This window comes from Emys orbicularis, chromosome 10, assembly GCF_028017835.1.
Source record: "Emys orbicularis isolate rEmyOrb1 chromosome 10, rEmyOrb1.hap1, whole genome shotgun sequence".
Classification (NCBI taxonomy): Eukaryota; Metazoa; Chordata; order Testudines; family Emydidae; genus Emys; species Emys orbicularis.
Window position 1 is genome coordinate 82,320,719 of NC_088692.1, and position 19,500 is coordinate 82,340,218.

A 19,500-nucleotide genomic window follows, 5' to 3' on the forward strand; every position below is an offset into this window, starting at 1 on the left:
GTAGACTGCAATCAGGTCACCCCTTAACATTGTCTTTGTTAAGCTAAATAGACAGGTTCAAGCAACTCAGTCGTTACAAGGCATGGCTTCTAAACCTGTAATCATTTTTCTGACTCTCTTCTGAACCCTCTCCAATTTATCAACATCCTTCTTGAATCATTATTGTCCACTGCCCAAGATTTTACTCAGGACTATAGTTCCCTGTGGACATGTTTGTGCTCCTTGTACACCTCTACCCCGATATAACGCGGTCGTGGGGAGCCAGAAATCCCTACCGCGTTATAGGTGAAACGCCGTTATATCGGGGTAGCGGTGGCAGGGCTCGAGCGGTGACATAAGGCAGCTTATGTCGACCTAATTATGTCAGTGTCTACACTACAGCCTTCCTTTTGCTGATGTAAGTGCCCTACTACACCGACATAATAACTCCACCTCAGTGAGAGGTGTAAGGCTTATGCCAGTGTAATTAGGTTGACATGTAGACACTGTGTCCCTTACATTGACTTTCTTGTCAATTTCAGGGCAGGAGAAATTGACAAGAAACCCCCAGGCTCCCCTGGAGAGCTGGGCAAGAGCGGGCCCACAGCTGGGAGCCAGGGTGAGACGCCTGAGGGGCCCCGTTCCGGGAGTGGGGAAAAGAAGCCCTGGGTGGCTTCCCTGCAGCTCCCGGGTGGGAGCCAGGGGGAAACCACCAGGGGCTTCTTGGCCCCCTTGCCTGCTCCCCACCAGGAGCCGGAATGTCTTGTCAATTTCACAGCTTGCAGCCATGAAATTGACTGTGCTTCCGGGCTCCCAGAGGGGAGCAGGCAAGGAGGCCAAGAAGCCCCAGGTGGCTTCCTTGCTCTCCGCGGAGAACAGAGCGGGAGGGCAACCCACTGGGAGCCTGTGGAGCAGCCAGGCTCCCAAAGGGAGCTGCCAGTAGAGCTGAGAAACCGGGCTCTCAGCTCCTCCTACTCCCCCTCGTAGGTCAGTCGAAGCGCTCCTGGTGAGGATGTACACCGTTGACCCAAGGAGGGTAGTGTGGACATGTACCACTGCAGTAATTACTGCTATAAGTCGACTGAATATAGGTTGACTTACCTTTCTAGTGTAGATATATCCTTAGACTGGGGTGGAGTTGGCAAGAACACTGGGAACACCTAAACTCAGCACATGGAACTGAGGCTGGGAGGAGAAGAGCCATCCAGTTAACATCTGTGGAGCTGTTAAGCATTGCATGCTCCTGGCTTTGCAGGACTCCACTTGTGGATGTTAAACTTCACAGGAGTGTGCAGACTTTCTGAGCTGTGCATGTTCCTCTGGGCCAGGATCTCTCCACCTGTGTGACTGTTAATATCCTCAAAGTGAATCCCCAGTAGGCCAGGGCATCATGCCAGGATGAGGAAGTTTGCGTTCTTCAATCTTTTTAAAATACTGTGTGTGTGTGTGGGGGGGGGGGATTGCTGCTTTACTGGGAGAAGGGCTTTATAAGGTCTTTGTATTACAAATTCTATTCTAACTAGGTTATTATACCACATCCATCTCCATAGTTTCTAGGCATCCAACAAAATCACTTGCTGTTTTTTCTCTGCCTTTTACATGCTTCTGTTCCCCTTTCTTGGCTATTGGGCATTCCACCTGAGACTTACTCATTTTTCCTCCTCCCTGCATTCCCCCGGATCCCTACTGTTCCACTGATGTGAACCTTTCAAGGTGATTTTTGGAAAGTGTATATCAGGGATTGGCAACCTTTGGCACGCAGCTCGCCAGGGTAAGCACCCTGGCGGGCTGGGCCGGTTTGTTTACCTGCTGCGTCTGCAGGTTCGGCCAATCGCGGCTCCCACTGGCTGCGGTTCGCCGCTCCAGGCCAATGGGGGCGACGGGAAGTGGTGGCCAGCACATCCCTTGGCCCGCGCTGCTTCCCGCAGCCCTCATTGGCCTGGAGCAGCGAACCGCGGTCAGTGGGAGCCGCAATCAGCCAAACCTGCGGATGCGGCAGGTAAACAAACCGGCCCAGCCCGCCAGGGTGCGTACCCTGGCGAGCCACGTGACAAAGGTTGCCGATCCCTGGTGTATATTATTCTTTGTAATGTAAAGTACACATGCCTGAGTATGGAGACTTGCCTGAGGAGGTGGCTTACCCTGTTGGAGCTCCTATGTCCTTTTGGAGCAGAGCCCCTGCTTTGGAAAAGCTTAGCTCTCAACAAGGCAAAAGGCTTCCCCAGATGTGGACTAACCAAGGCCTTAAGGAACTAGGCTCCCTTCTACTTACTGTTGAGAGTAATGCAGGGCCACATTTTGCTTCCTGCCTCCCTCTTTGGTTCTGTTATCTTTGACCTGTTGGGTCACTGCAGGCCTCAGCTCTCCAGTGCCCCAGAGTCTTGCTCCTGTGGAGCTTTTCCCCCCCCTTGTCTGTGGAGAGTGTTTTGAAGACATATTGGGACACTGTAACTGAGATGTTAATCTGAGGATTTCAGAGCTCACCAGGATGAGAACTGTTGAAGCCCCAGATGGCCCTGAGTAGGTTTGCTGGATGCTGATGTGTTTTTAACATGGAAAACATTCATTTAAATATTAATTTACGTTCATTTAATTTAGCATTGAAATACATTGCTCTTCAGCATCTCAAAATTGGTTTTGTGCAATGGATCTCACCGAGATTTTTCCAGTAAACATCGTTTGGGGTCTTTCAGACAAGCAGTTTATGTCGCAAAGATATGGCAAAAAGGAAGAATTTTCAAACTGTGTTGAACACCTTTTTTCTGTATCCCATATCCATAAAATGGCATGTCTGAATAACCTCACACATGATTTTAAAAAAACAACTATCTGCCAGCCACAGACAGCAGAAGCAAATTCGAAACTGTATGAGCGTTTTAAATTGAGTATTTTAAAATAGGAAGAGGGCCAAGGACTCTTTATCAGATTTATAATGGGAAGCAAGACCCATTCTTAAATGTGGACCAGCTACTACCACATTCTAAAGAACTACTTATAGAATAGTAGTACATATAATACCTTTGAGAGAAACCTTGCACCTGAAGGGAAAAGTGGTAAGAGTGATTTTTCCTGTGGCATGTGGGAGGTAAGGCTGATAGACTTAAGCTACCCTGTCTCCACACTTCTGCCTTTCCCATCTTTACAGCTGTCACTGTGTAATGGAGGGTTTCTAGAAATCTCCTGACCTTTGAGAATACTCCCAGTGACACATTCAGCCAGAGGCCACAAGACAAGAGTGGGAAGTTAGTTATGCAGTGATACATAACTTTAAAGAACATTAAGTTGTCATTGCTGCTTTGATCAATTCTAGTGCATACTTTGATAACAATCAGATAAAGAGCTCCAGGCTGTGCCATCAAAACAATGCATTGTTTCTTTTATTTTGAAAAATGTATTTCTACACAGACTGTTTTAAAAAAAAACTGATTCTGCTAGTGAGAACTGATGAGACTTGGCACACAGACCTAAATAATGAAGCTCAAATGGGGTTGTGTTTCACATACTGATCATAGAATATTGTGAATTTGCTTTTGAAAGTCATGGGAAATACTTGCTTATAACTGTGTCAAAGACAGAAATATAACTGTCAGTGGTGCCAGAAGGTGTATTTGAATTGAAAACTGTAATTGCTCCCTTAGCTTTTGTTTTTACCAATGAGAACGCTTTGTGTCTGTGTGTTGGTCACATCAAGCAAAAGTTTCCTTAAATTTTTTTGGTCACTCTTGTTCCTGTCCAGCTGGATATGTGTGATCTAGAAAAGCACATAACCAAGAATTAAAAACTACATAACTAGTATTTTAATTTGTTCTGGTTTTGCTTTGTTTGAGCAGTTGTGGTGGGGATTTATTTGTATAATTCTATATAGATTTTCAAATCAAAGTTACCACAGTTTGCTTAGGTTCTTTAATTTCCAGGTGTGTTGTGAGAAAAGAGAAGGTAACCGTTTATAAATTGTTTCAGATGATTTGATTACTAAATATAGTTGTGATGGTAACAGGTTTTTTGGCATTCTTGGTGGAGTTGGTAGTGATGTCTATAGTTAAGGTAGCCTAACACTTTCCATTATAAGCCCCTATTTTCAGTTGCTTATAATTTTGCCAAACTATAATTAGTTGGTCTGCACATTTTCATGCTTCCACTCTGTCTCAGGCTGAAGTTTTTTGGAAAGTTTCAGAAAAAGTTAGGGGAAAAGAACCGTTTTTGCCAATAAAGCGTTTCCCACTCATTTATTTAAAAATTCTTAACACTTCCATGTTTGGAGCAAAAACTTAAAATTTGGCAAGGGGGTAGCCCTCATACCAGTGAGATACCTTGTATTATCTCCATGAAAATGCATTGAATTTTGACTGAGTTATAAGCCTCTAAAAACCAGCATTTGATCATGCTCTGTAGAGATTGCTGCTAAAATCATTGAACGTTCCACTGTGTGATGGGGAGTGTACCCCACACTGGCCTTGAAAGGGCTAACATGGGCCTGAGAAGCCAGGTCATACACTAGGCTGCACCTGGAGGGAGAACCAAGCTTAGCTGATACTACAAACAGGGGAAGTTGAGAGCAGGAGAGTCTGCAGTCACTCTCTGAGAATAGAGAGGCTGTGAGAAGAAAACCTGGGGCAGAGGGAGAGTTAGTCCTGGGCTCCTTGGTTGAGTAGAGAAGGCTGGCAAGCTGCCAAGAGAGACTGAGCAGCCACTGAGAGTGGAGCAGGCTCCAGTGGTAAACCTCGATAGAAGGGCAGGATTTGGACATTGGTTTGTGTTTATATACTTCTACCTTGGGATGTTTGTTAGGTGATTCCAGGGCAGGGCCTTGAAGATATGTCTACACTACAATAAAAACCCCAGTCCTGAGTCTCAGAGCTCAGTTCAGCAGATTCGAGCTCGCAGGACACTGGTGCAGGGGTATAAAATTACAGTGTAGACATTCGGTCTTGGGCTGGAGCCCGGGCTCTGAGGCCCTTCTGCCTCGTGTGGTCTCAGAACCCGGGCTCCAGCCCAATCTCAAACATTGGCACTGCAGTTTTATAGCCCTGCACCCGAGCCCCATGAGCCTGAGTCAGCTGACCCAGGCCAGCCGTGGCCATGCTGCAGCTCTTTTATTGCAACGTAGACATGCCCTCTCTGGCCTTTTCCCCCACAGCCTCTCTAAGCTCACCCTTCTCTCAGGGCCAGGACTCTCAGGGTGTGTCTACCCCTGCAGCTGGAAGTGAGCCTTCCAGCTCAGGTAGACAGACTCACGCGATCTGTGCTCAAGCTAGCATGCTAAAAATAGGCATGTGGATGTTGGAGACTTGGGATAGCCATTTGATCTCAGAGCCAGGAGGGTCAGGTGACCTTGAGAGTCCCAGCTGCCGTCAGAGCCACAATGTCCATGTTAGCACGCCCCGCTAGTGTGAGTCTCTCACTCCCCGCTGCAGTGCAGATGTACTCAGAAAAGCCCCGGTAGAAAGAAGCCCAGGGAAGCAGCAGCAAGTAGTCCGAAGGAGCAGGTCTTGGCTGTTGATTATAGGGTCTCTGTGCTGGAACCCTATGTAGTGGGAGGGTCCAGGTTCCCCTACTAGCCACTGCCAAGGGAGCATGAGTCCAGAGAAGGGGACCAGGATGACAGAGAGGCCTGAGAATAGAGTGTGAGGCCTTGTTATAAGGGTATTGAACTGTCTATTTGTAGGAATTTGTTACCCCAGAAAGGGTGGACTAAATTCTGATTTGGTCAGAAGGCTGAGTCATGGGAAGAGGCAAACCATCAAAGGACCAAGCAGCCATTGGCAGGAAGTTCCAGACAGTGAGAGAGACGCTATACTATGCCTGGCCATAAGGAGGTGTGCTAGCAGTGAGTGAACTTTCACACATTTCTGCTGAGCATGCCTGGACCCATAGAACTACTTGCATAGAAAATGCACTGGGCGTGTTCCCAGGCCTCTCTGAGCCTCCTGTGTGCCCAGAACCCGCACCCTGAACCCCCTCCTGCACCCCAGCCCTGAGCCCCCTCCTGCACTCAAATTCTCTCCAGGAGCCTGTGCCCCATACCCCCTCCACACCCCAACCCCTTGCTCCAGCCCTGAGCCCCCTCCTGCACCCAAACTTCCTCCTGAAGCCCACACCCCGAATCCCCTTGCACACCACAACCCCCTGCCCCAGCCCTGAGCTCCCTCCTGGAGTCTGCATCCCAAATTCCGTCCTTTGCCCAACCCCCTGCCCCAGCTCAGAACCCCCTCCCGCACGCCGAACCCCTCATCCCCGGCCCTAGCCCAGAGCCCTCACCCTCCCTGCACCCTAACCCCCTGCCCCAGCCCAGAGCTGTCTTCCGCACACTGAACCCCTCATTTCTGGCCCCATCCTGGAGCCTGCACCCCTCACCCCAGAGCTCTCAACCCCTCCTGCACCCCAACCCCTTGCCCCAGCACTGAGCCCCCTCCCGCACCCAAACTCCCTTCTGGAGCCGCACCCCTCCCCCACCCGAGCCCCCAGCCCTGAGCCCCATCCCATACCCAAATTTCCTCCAGGAGCCTGCACCCCACACCTTAAGCCCCAGCCCTGAGCCCCCTCCTGCACCCTAACCCCTTGCCTCAGCCTGGAGCCCTCTCCTGCACCCTGAACCCCTCATTTCTGGCCCCACCCCAGAGCCTGCATCCCCAGCTGGAGCCCTCACCCCCCTCCCGCACCCCAACCCCTGCCCCAGCCCAGTGAAAATGAGTGAGGGTGGTGGGAGAGCAAGCGACAGAGGGAGGGGGATGGAGTGAACGGGGGCAGGGCATCAGAAAAGGGGCTGGGCCTCAGGGAAGAGGGGGACAACGGTGTTCAGTTTTGTGTGATTAGAAAGTTGGCACATGGAAGCTGAATTAAGGTTGTACAGGTAAAATTAAATCTGGCACTTCTGAACTTTCTGAAAGATTGCCTCTCCCCTCATGCCCTTACTTCCACAGCAGAGGCCATCAAGATGGATGCTTCTTGTTATAAAAGAGTAGGGGCAGCTGGAATGGCATTCTCTGTGAGGGCTCTGAAGTTCTGGAACGTGCTCTCCCATCCATGTCCAAAATAGTCCACATACTGAGATGTTTGTGGTGTGCTGAGGGTATACTTCCAATATGATATACATGTAGGTTGCTGGCTGGATGATCGAGTTGCTGTGGAACTGATTTTAATGCTGCTGAGATTTAATTTAATTGTATTTGCTGTATAGTTAATTATATTAGAAGGCCTAGAGTCTTGGATAGGTATCTATTATTATAAACCTAAATAAATAAAAATAACATTTGAGATTTTGCAACTTGAATGTTCTTGGTTTTTGTATGTAATATTTACTGAGCTACTGTAGTTCTGCTTTTATCTCTTGAGTCTTTTTCTCCTCCTGGGAGCACAGAAAACACTCCTCTTTGGAGCTGATGCCCACATTCTTGCACGTGGTGGCTGGCAACAGCCAAGTTCTGAGTAACATACCTAGGGGCTATAACAAGGCAGTTTCTCCATATTTGCGTGAGCACACACACACACACATATACAGCTTTACACATACACCTTAGTTTTATGAAGGGAGGAGTTTGACTGCTGTTTTGCCTTTCCATTTGAACACTAGGTCTTACAAAACTAAGTTATTGATGTGGGGATATGCTTTCTAACCTCTAATCCAATGGTGCCTGATATAAGGCTACCTTTTCCAGTAGCTTCTGGAGAATAACTGGATTTTAACACGTCAGCAGATAGGTTGTCTACCAACACAAAATAACGCCTTTGGTGAAAGTAAAAATCAGAGTCTGATTGTCTGGTTCCAAACATTTTTGTGTATTTCATATATGTGTTTACACCAGTAGTCCATCGACAAGGTAACTTTATTTTAGGGCAGGCTTACAAGAAACAACTGAGAGAACAACTTAGAGGGCTAGTTAGATGAAATACATTGTATGCAAAAAGCAATGTTAAATACAAGCTTAAATAGGTTTGTCTCGCAGTGCCCTCTGATGGTGATGAGATTCCATTTAAGCCTGATCTTAGAAAGAATGTTACTTGGTGGTGCATGCAAGATCAAACCTATAGAAGGAACCAGCAATAGAAACATCCCTGCTGAGCTAGGGCATGTAGGAGAGCACAGAGAGGGAAATGCTCACTAAGATAGCTGAGGCTTTATTCTTTTCAGGGCTTTGAAGAGAAGAACAAGGAGACCTAGAAATGGACCTGGAATTTGACTTTAAATTAATATAGAGTGTAGAGTACTAGTGTAATGTGGTTGTATTTGTTGGCCCTGCTTAGGTGGGCCACTGCATGCTCTGCCATCTGGGTGGCCTTTAAGATTGGCAACTAGGTGAACGCATTGCAGTAGGCCAATCTAGAGGTGACAAATGAAGGGCTCACAGTTGCTAGTTCTGTGTCGGGTGTAGCTGGCATTAGCACAATTGTTTATATTATGATACCATTATCTTGGTACAGGAAAAAGAAAGAAATGTACCTTTTTTGAATTAACGTTTAAAATATGCAAATTTTAAAATGTAGCAGAAATTTTGGAGACATCCTGAAATTTTGGAGTCTGACATTTAATGCCTGTGACTTTTTGATGTTTGAGCAGTTTTTCTTTTGGGGGAGAGGGATGTGTTCTGGATTTGTTTTTGTGGGAGGGAGTACATACAGGGTAAGGCTATTAATTGTGTGGCACTGTGACATTAACAGTCTCCTTCATGCTACTTGATCTGTCAGCAATCTAAAACAGTCCATGTGTGTGACAAATCAGTGGTGATGGAGAATGGCCCATCTTGATATTTTCGGGGGGGATTTCATAGCAGATGCTCTTCACAAAGTTATGAAATGACTTTTCAGTCCCTTAAAACTGTTAAGTAACCTCCCTCCCCCCCCCAAAAAAAATTGGACAAAGCTGAGCTCTTTAGAGAGACCTCCTTAGATGCCAAGACCCCAATCTTGCAAATGTGCCTGGGACTGTCTGTATGTGTAAATTTAAGTTTTTGTTTAAGTGTTTGCAGAATTGAGGCCCATGCTTGAAGTCAGTGTTTTGTTTTTATTTAAGTTGTGTTTGTTAGGGTGGGGGGATGGTGGTCACTATTTATATATATTTAGAGCAAGGTGGTGTGGTTTTTTTGTTTGGTTGGGTTTTTTTTGCACAGAATAAGTTGAATTGATTTTCTAAACTTTCAGAGAACCTCACCTTTGAACAGAGACGAAGCATGAAAAATTTCAGAGTAAAAAATGATTATTTTGTAAAGTTGTAAGTGTATGAAACTGGAGGAAAAACTACCTTGCCAAGGTCAGATCTACAATAGGAATGCTTTGACAGTATAGGTATACCAATATATTGCACTTGTAAAGCACTCCTAGTACGGAGGCAGCTTATACTGGCAAAACTGCGCTTTTGCCGGCATAGCTTATTCAACTCCCCCCAAGCAAAAAAAGCTATACTTGCAAAATTGCAGTTTTGCTGGTACAACTGCATCTATACTAGGGGCTTTTGCTGACATTGCTATGTCAGTCACAGATCATATCCCTGACCAAGATAACTACACCAGCAAAATTTTGTACTGTAGATCTGGCCTTAATATATGGTTGCAACTTTCTATCTCCTAGCGAAAATTAAATGATAGCTAGCTAATCTCTAGAAATTGTTTGGCCACCATTTTTGGAAGGAAAAATAATACTTACACCTTTGCTCTTAACAATATATGGAGATTTTTAGGTACTCTTATAAAATCTATTCCTAATTTAAGAGCATAATATATTTTTAATTATAATGGCTTTCTTAATAAACTACATTTGTTTCAAGAAACTGCTGGCTGAATGGAACTAAGGGTACATCTACACTACCTGCCGGATCGGCGGGTAGTGATCGATCTATCGGGGATCGATTTATCGCGTCTAGTGTAGACACGGATAAATCGATCCCCGATCACTCTGCTGTCGACTCTGGAACTCCACCACGGTGAGAGGCGGAAGCGGAGTCGACGGGGGAGCGGCGGCTGTGAGTCTAAGTCGATCTAAGATACGCAACTTCAGCTACGAGAATAGCGTAGCTGAAGTCGACGTATCTTAGATTGATTTCCCCCTCCCCCCCCCCAGTGTAGACAAGTGACCTATGCTCCCACGTGTGGCTTATGTGCTTGAATGAAGATCAAGCCTGGAGCCCTAGTTTTTTGCCATGTTATTTCATAGTGCTGTATTTCTTAAGAGCTGAATGATATGAGCTGATTTATAGAGCCTTTTAGTCTCAAAAAATAAAACTGATCCATGAAGCCACTTGGGTCTTTTCAGTTGTTTCATGCAAGCTTGCCATAAGTTAGGATAATTAGCTTGACCAATGGGTGGTTGCTTTTTATGTGAGCATTTGGCAAATGAAATTTACCAGTAGGCCATAATTACTCAGGAAACTTGAAAACCAAAGTTATTCAACCTGTAGAACCCGAATAAATACAAGAAATGTAGAAATCATAACACTCACCCCAAAGTTGGTGATCTTAATGCAAAAGAACTTTGACTTTTTCAGTTACATGTATTGCTGAGAGAGGATTTTTTTTTTTAATCGCTGAATTATTGGCATCCTTTTTCAACTAATCTATTAAGTGAATTAAAGCAAAATAGGCATTTCATGCCACTAAAACTAAGTGAAAAACCCTTCAAAACAAATGCGTAAAACTATAGGCATTAAGTGGTGACTTTCTTCATTGCATGCATCACAAACATGTGGCGTTAGATACCTGTGTTCATGTTTCTTTATTTTATTGCAGCAATAGTTAACATTAAGGGCTATGGTCATTAAAAGTAGTCCATGTCTGCATTAAATTAACAATCCTTACTTAGAATCATTAACACACAGCATGTTTAAACAGTGTATTCCAGTTAGTAATTGTATTTTGTACCTTTAATGTGTGAGTTTTGTGGACTATGACTACCCATTTATGTGCTTGGAGGAATGTAATTCCAAATGACTGAAAAGGGGACAATTCCTAGTAAAATAGAAAGACTTTCTGGCCTAATTCTCAGAGATGCTGAGCAGCAGCAGCTCCCATTGATTTCAACAAGAGTTGTGATTGCTCTCTGCCCCTCCAAAAATCAGGCCCTGTCATCTTAATTTCAAATACTCGCTTAGGAAGCTCTGCAGCTTTACTGCTGTTTGTTCACAAGGAATATTTCCTTTAGCCAAATCTTGTATCTGAAGTTACCGTGGTGCTTACCGAGAGTTAAGGAGAAGGTGCAACAAGAGAAGAGTTCAGTTTTCACTTTGTGTGTTGTTTTAGAATCCTAGTTATGAAAAGAAAGTGTCCTCTAACAAAAAGAACAGGAGTATTTGTGGCACAGACTAACAAATTTATTTGAACATAAGCATGCATCCGATGAAGTGGGCTGTAGTCCACGAAAGCTTATGCTCAAATAAATTTGTTAGTCTCTAAGGTGCCACAAGTACTCCTGTTCTTTTTGCGGATTCAGACTAACACGGCTGCTACTCTGAAACCTTTCCTCTAACAGTATTTTAAAACCAGCCTGGTGACCCCACTAGTATTACACTCTGCTTCTGAGCTAAAGAGCGTTTTTTGAATTGCCACTCCACGAGCCTCATGGTTGAGATTTGATGTGGAGGCAACATTCTTCCTCCAGGGAAGTGTGAAAATCTGCCGCTCTTTGCATATCCAATAGCAACATGCATGGGCGTAACCTTGCTTGACCAGGAGCATAGTTTTCTTTCATTAAAAAATGAAAAGCCAACTGTTACGATGTATGGTGTTAGTGGGTTGCATTTTGTACTTTTCTTCAAATAATCTAGAGAAAAGGAAAAAATAAATCTTTCTGCTCCGATCTGGATGCAGCGTGAGTTATTACAGTCATAATAGATGGGTCTTTGCTTGAAATAATTAGAAGTCTAAAGTAATTTGGGGGATCCTACCATGATGCTATTTGTCACAGGGACCAAGAAGCAGAGGTTTTTGTTTTTAAAGGAAAAGGTGCTCCAGACCAAACAAGGTAATAAACAAATAAAATTAACCTTCCCCAATATGGGGACAAAAGAATAGCAACAAAATTAGCATAAATATTTGGCCCAGAAGTGCTATGAGGCTTACTAATCAGGTCTGGCTTAAGGTCCTCACTCCAAAGCATCGTGGGCCAGCCTCACTTTCTCCTGAGGGTTCCTGCTCCTTTCCTTGTTTCCTGTCTCAGGTTCTTGGTGATTTACCAGTTTGCGGCACCTGAAACTTAATCAAGGATGGGCTAGTTGACTAGCTAGCTGTAGCCAAGCAACCACCAGTTCCCACATCAGCTTGTTATATTTATCTTAGGTTTTTTTTTTTTTTTTTTTTTTAAGAGCACTGGTCTATTTGGGTGATATTCAAACCAATGCAGATCCTCAGTGTATGTGGGCTGCACAGGTGTATTATGGGGTTTATATGAGGTAAACTGCACCAGTGCAAGTTTTTGATTTTGGTTTTGGTCCAATCATTTGTTTATACCTATATTTATAGTAATAAAGGCAGTTCCACAAGAAAATACAGATGACTGCATACTAGTATAAGTATTCATATAATAAAATTCTGCTGTATTTTTTCAGAGGTATTTACACAAACTACAGTTGCTATATTAGTAGTAAAAAACAACGTAAAATGCATTATGTGCCTATGGCCATAGGTTCCGTAGGTACTGATGCATAAAATTTATGCGGAAAACAGAAGTAATACACATTTTTTTAAAATTCATAACTCAGCATAAAAAGTCAGAAAATGGGATCAGAATGATTTTGTATGTGTGTGCATGCAAACCTACAGATAACTACATTAATTGAGTTTTACTTTCAAGCACATAATGATGAAAGTAATGGACAGTTTTTTGTGTGTAAATATGAAGTGTTTGATGTCTGGTGGCTGCAGTTTTTTCACATCAATTACCATATTTAACCAGATCTATGAAATTTGATATTTTTCTTATACTTATTTAAATTTACCTTAGACAAACTTTTTCCCCCTCATATATTTACACATGTTGCCCAGCTGATACCTGCTTCCCAAGATAAGGATTTGAGGGGAAAATGGTAACCAGGGAATTTCAAAGCAAAAGAAATGAAGTGCTTAGTTCTGAGCCAAAGTTCTTACATCATAATGCACAGATATGTAGCATGGTGCTCTTGGCAGTTCCAGAACAACATGACTACTGATGAGCTTCAACCTGCTTCATTTGTTTTTAATTGGTTTCCACACTTTTATTTTGGTAAGAAAAAGGGAACTCTGTGAATGCAGCAGATCTGAATACACTCCAAATAATAGAAAAACTATTCTCCCAGAATTTAGCATTCATAATAACATCAAAGTTGATCTCCAAAACTTTGCTGAACCTTTGTATTTTTGTCTTTTTAAATGTAATTACAAGTCAGTGAAATTTAATTACTTAAAACTGTGTAGCTTGGACCATATTTTTAATATGATATCCAGAGAGGTCTGTAGAACTTCAGTTACAAATTAAGTGGTTTGGAGGGCTGTTTTTTCTTAATAGGTTTAGATGACTCCAGTTTTCCTTATCCTTATCTTGTGCAAACATAAAATGTGATGATACCTTAATATTTAAACAAATGTTAATGATATATTATTAGGATGTTACAAATACATTTTGGAGGGAATTTGCATTAAATGTTAGTTGTCAAATTCTGGTATTGGTGAAGAAGCCAAGCAGTGATAAGGAGGGGAAGTGTAATGGGAGGAAGCATATGGGAGACTTGTGCTAGTTTTGGGAAGGTGGAGGGAGGCTGGCCTGGCAAAAGGATGGAGTTGGCTAACAAATTAAGTAGAGGCTGCCACGTTCACGTAAATATCTAAAGTTTTTCTGTGAGCTGTATTTCATTTTGTATTTTTTGTCGTCTTGTTGCAGAAATACAGTGATTAATGCCATGTCTGAATATCTGATGTTTTGATTGTAGAAGTCGGAGACCTGAGGGAGCTGCAGACCTTGGACATTTCAACCAATCGTTTGATAGCTTTACCTGAAAGGCTGCATATGTGCCTTTCCCTGCAGTACCTGAGTGCTGACGGGAATTATCTATGGTGTGTCCCCCGCCACCTCTGCCAACTCCCTAGCCTCAATGAGCTGTCCATGGCTGGAAACTGTCTTGCATTTCTGCCACTTGGTGAGTGACTGCCTTCCTTAGACAGCAGGGAAAAAATAGACAAGAAAACAAGCATCGTAAAATCCTCATTCTAACAAGTAGTGCTTTTTATCCATGATGTTTTATGCACAACCTCTGAATTAAGGGAGATAACACAGTGATCTAATTCTTGGGAAACTTGTTAGTAAATGAAAAACAAATTAACTGTCTTAAGATTTTGGTTTCATGCTTGTTCAAAATGTTAGGACAGAGCAGTTCAGTTTGCTATATTTTAGCTGACTTACAAAGCAGAAGAACCCTTTATAGACTAAACTAGTCTCATGCATAAATGTAGTATGGGGCAATCTGAATTCCATTGCTTTTTGTAATGACTTATCTCTAATAGATCTGGAAAATTACCACTGAATCCTCATTTAGAGGTTTAAACTTGCCATGAAAACCCAGTAACTGTAAAAGCTTTATAGCACTAGAAATGTCAGTATTGCATATCTACATATCAAGAAATGTCAGTATTCTGTATCTACATATCCTAATTTGTAATGTGTCCTCAGTGTAGCATCTATTTTGATGTTGTACGTGGGCACCCACTATGATAGCTGCAGGAGCCATGGAGGCGAAACTACAGGGGTGTGGCCTCGTGTTATAGGAAGTGGTCTACGTGTTCATGCATACATGGTGCTTGACAAAGGTCTCTGCGGACAGTCTCATTCTCCCCTGTGTAGATTCTTTTTACTCTTAGTGGGCGCTGCAAGGGCCCATCTCAGCTAGAATATGGGCACATATTAATGCTGCTTTTTCATGTGCTTCAAGTTTGGTCTCTGGAAACAAGAAAAAAGCAATCAGATTTGGTCCACTGCATGTGAATACAGTTACGTTAACCCACACTAAAAAATAAATAAAAATTAAGGTTGCTAAAAGTAATTTGTTTGTTTCTCAATGAATTACATGATACAGATTTAGTTGAAGATACATGACACTGACTATTTAGTTATGAAAAAGTATGTATTCTTGGAGTTTCAATGAGCTATTTTCAGCATTACAGCTTGATAAGTATTATATTCAGGGACACCACCTCCTGAAATAGAGATGCCATAGGAATGGTGTAGAAATACCCTGTCGACCACATGGCATTATAAGTCAAAGAAAATAAACCCCGTGATACATCAGCCAAATTCCACTGGGCTAACTAACAAGCAAAATAACTCTTCCACCAACCAAATATTCCTCCTTCTATAGGAACCTCTTCAGAAAAGAGAGAGATGAGATTTTTTTTGTTTTGTTTTTTTTAAGCTTTGGAGAAACAAAATACAGTTTAAATTGAAATGTGAAACCCTGATTGGGCCAAATTGTGTACCTTTTTAATTCAGATGTTTTCCTTATTTGTTTAATACCTTGGATCAGCCACAGATCTGTTAAAATGTTTGTTATTGTAGTTAAAAAGAAGGAAGTAAACCCCTTAGAAAATGATACACCTCACTTTTGCTTTATTTTTAGACTCAAATTCAAAACATAGTCTGTTTTAAAAGGAACCTTTAAAATAATGGGAAACATCAAAGACTGTCAATTGACCTTGCTCAGTAATTCTTAACAATAGGAACTCACTGTGGAACATTTGGAGATAATTTGCTATCTGTGCATGTGGAATTGAATAATAAATCCTGGAGTTAAGGGAAAAAGCAGCACAGAATAAATAGAAATGTTTAATTCCATCCTAAAGAATCAGAAGATTTGCGAATGGTGAAGATGTGGTGAAATACAGTGGAAAGGAGGATTGCATCACTGAAAACAAAAAAAACTATTTCTGCCATTTTAGGAAAGACTTCCATTTGTGTGTCAATATATTACATGCTTGTTGAAATATTTAAAGTTTACAGGCACAATTTTGGTGGTTTGTTTTTGGTGGTTTGTTTTTTGTTTTTTTTACAGCTCTCATATCTGATGGCTATGTTCTGTGTGCAGCCTTGCAGCCCACTTCAGTTGCACATTTTGTGACATCGAACATGGTGCTTATCTAACAGGGTGTTTGATAAGTGCCTCAGAAATACATGAAAGAGAAAGGGAATGATTAATACATTTAAAAAATAAGGTCTTCAACATAACATTTGTATGGAAATCTGAATGGTGACTGTTGACCAGCATGGGCATTTCATGGTGCTGAATACCCAGACTCCTCAGAGTTTGACTTAGCATGAATTGCTTGCACAACTTGAAATAATGAATAAAGGCCCGTAATTCTCTTTCCTTAAACCCTTTATTTATGCATTTTTATATAAGGTAGCCAGTGCTGGATAACCCAAGGATGTTTTAAATTATATACTCTTAAAAATTTGGATACAGCATAAAATCTGCATCTTTAATCATTTCACAACTGGACAATATATAGTGGGTGTTACTAAGCATCGTTTTATATGAATGTTTTAAAAATACCCAATTTTAAGATTTAATAAATTAAAACTGAGGAGTATAAGCAACTTAAATTATAGAAATAAAATTTATTTTCGCTGTCATCTTTGACCTGCTTAGTTTAGATTACTTGAACCATCTGTCCTTTTGTTTTTGTTGGAACACCACACAGCAGACAGCATGTAAAGGCATGGTGATAATCTCAGCAAGTGGAGTTAGTTGTGATCAGTGATACTCAATTTGATTCTTAGAACATAAGAACGGCCATACTGGATCATACCAAAGGCCCACATAGCCCAGTATCCTGTCTTCTGACAGGGGCCAATGCCAGGTGCCCCAGAGGGAATGAACAGAACAGGTAATTATCAAATGATCCATTCCCAGCTTCTGGCAAACAGAGGCTAGGGGAAACCATCCCTGCCCATCCTGACTAATAGCCATTGATGGACCTATCCTCCATAAACTTATCTAGTTCTTTTTTGAACCCTGTTATAGTCTTGGCCTTCACAACATCCTCTGGCAAGGAGTTCCACAAGTTGACCGTGCGTTGTGTGGAAAAAAATACTTTTTTGTTTGTTTTAAATCTGCTGCCTATTAATTTCATTTGGTGACCCCTAGTTCTTGTGTTATGAGAAGGAGTAAATAACACTTCCTTATTTACTTTCTCCACACCAGGCATGATTTTATAGACCTCTATCATATCCACCGTTAGTCGTCTCTATTCCAAGCTGAAAAGTCCCAGTCTTATTAATCTCTCCTCATATGGCAGCCGTTCCATATCAATAATCATTTTTGTTGCCCTTTTCTGAACCTTTTCCAGTTCCAATATATCTTTTTTGAAATGGGGTGACCACATCTGCATGTAGTATTCAAGATGTGGGCGTACCATGGATTTATATAGAGGCAATATGATGTTTTCTATCTTATTATCTGTCCCTTTCCTAATGATTCCCAACTTTCTGTTAGCTTTTTTGACTGCAGCTGCACGTTGAGTAGATGTTTTCAGAGAACTATCCAAAATGACCACTCTTTCTTGAGTGGTAATAGCTAATTTAGACCCCATCATTTTATATGTATAGTTGGGATTATGTTTTCCAGTGTGTATTACTTTGCATTTATTAACATTGAATTTCATCTGCCATTTTGTTGCCCAGTCACCCAGTTTTGTGAGATCCTTTTGTAGCTCTTCGTAGTCTGCTTGGGACTGGAGTATCTTGAGTAGAATCATAGGACTGGAAGGGACCTCATGAGGTCATCTAGTCCAGTCCCCTGCACTCATGGCAGGACTAAGTATTATCTAGACCATTCCTGACAGGTGTTTGTCTAACCTGCTGTTAAAAATCTCCAATGATGGAGATTCCACATTTATTCCAGTGCTTAACCCACCTTGACAGTTAGGAAGTTTTTCCTAATGTCCAAACTAAACCTCCCTTTCTGGAATTTAAGCCCATTGCTTCTTGTTCTATCCTCAGAGATTAAGAAGAACAATTTTTCTCCCTCCTCCTTGTAACAACCTTTTATGTACTTGAAACCTGTTATGTCCCCTCTCAGTCTTCTCATCTCTAAACTAAACAAACTCAATTTTTTCAATCTTTCCTCATAGGTCATGTTTTCTAGACCTTTAATCATTTTTGTTGCTCTTCTCTGGACTTTCTCCAATTTGTCCACACCTTTCCTGAAATGTCGCACCCAGAACTGGACACTATACTCCAGTTGAGGCCTAATCAGCGTGGAGTAGAGCGGAAGAATTACTTATCGTGACTTGCTTACAACACTCCTGCTAATACATCCCAGAAGGATGTTTGCTTTCTTTGCCACAGTGTTACACTGTTGACTCATATTTAGCTTATGGTCCACTATGACCCCCAGATCCCTTTCCTAAGTACTCCTTCCTAGGCAGTCATTTCCCATTTTGTATGTGTGCAACTGATTATTCCTTCCTAAATGAAGCACTTTGCATTTGTCCTTATTGAATTTCAGCCTATTTACTTCAGACCATTTCTCCAGTTTGTTCAGATCATATTGAATTTTAATCCTGTCATCCAAAGCACTTGCAACCTCTCCCAGCTTGGTATCATCTGCATACTTTATAAGTGTACACTCTATACCGTTATCTAAATCAGTGTTTCCCAAACTTGGGACGCTGCTTGTTTAGGGAAAGCCCCTGGGGGGCCGGGCTGGTTTGTTTACCTGCCGCGTCCGCAGGTCCGGCCGATTGCGGCTCCCACTGGCCGCGGTTCGCCGCTCCAGGCCAATGGGAGCGGCTGGAAGCGGCGGCCAGTACGTCCCTCGGCCTGCGCCGCTTCCAGCAGCTCCCATTGGCCTGGAGCGGCGAACTGCGGCCAGTGGGAGCCGCGATCAGCCTGACCTGCGGACGGGACAGGTAAACAAACCGGCCCACCAGCAGCTTTCCCTACACAAGCGGCGTCCCAAGTTTGGGAAACACTGATCTAAATTATTGATGAATAGTTTTGTATCATCTGCAAATTTTGCCACCTCACTGTTTACCCCTTTATCCAGATCATTTATGAATATATTGAATAGGACTGGTCCCAGTATAGACCCTTGGGGGACACCACTATTTACCTCTCTCCATTCTGTAAACTGACCATTTATTCCTACCCTTTGTTTCCTATCTTTTAATTCGTTACCAATCCCTGAGAAGACCTTCCCTCTTATCCCATGATAGCTTACTTTGCTTAAGAGCTTTTGATGAAGGACCTTATCAAAGGCTTTCTGAAAATCTGAAGTACACTATATCCACTGGATCCCCCTTGTCCTCATGCTTGTTGACCCCCTCAAAGAATTCTAGTAGATTCGTGAGGCATGATTTCCCTTTACAAAAACCCTGTTGACTTTCCCCCAACAAATTATGTTCTTAGAATGTGGCTTTTCATTTGTCAGTTTGCAGATAACTCCTCATCTTCTCTACTCAACCAACTGGTTTGATTCCCTAACATTTTCTAGAACTTCTAATTTCAAGGTTTAATGTGCTACTTTCTGACTACTGGCTGATCTATACTGACTAGAGAAGGCGGCAAGTTGTT

The 19,500-nt window shown here is 42.5% G+C and overlaps 1 protein-coding gene across 1 annotated transcript in view; it reads left to right on the forward strand.

The window, feature by feature from the left end:
- The window catches only part of LRRC28 (leucine rich repeat containing 28), a 74,892-nt gene that overhangs the window by 33,819 nt on the left and 21,573 nt on the right, over window positions 1-19,500 (forward strand). Inside the window, exon 6 of the mRNA XM_065411660.1 lies at window positions 13,865-14,071. Within this exon, the coding sequence (XP_065267732.1) occupies window positions 13,865-14,071 (207 nt within the window). The remainder of the gene's footprint in view (window positions 1-13,864; window positions 14,072-19,500) is intronic.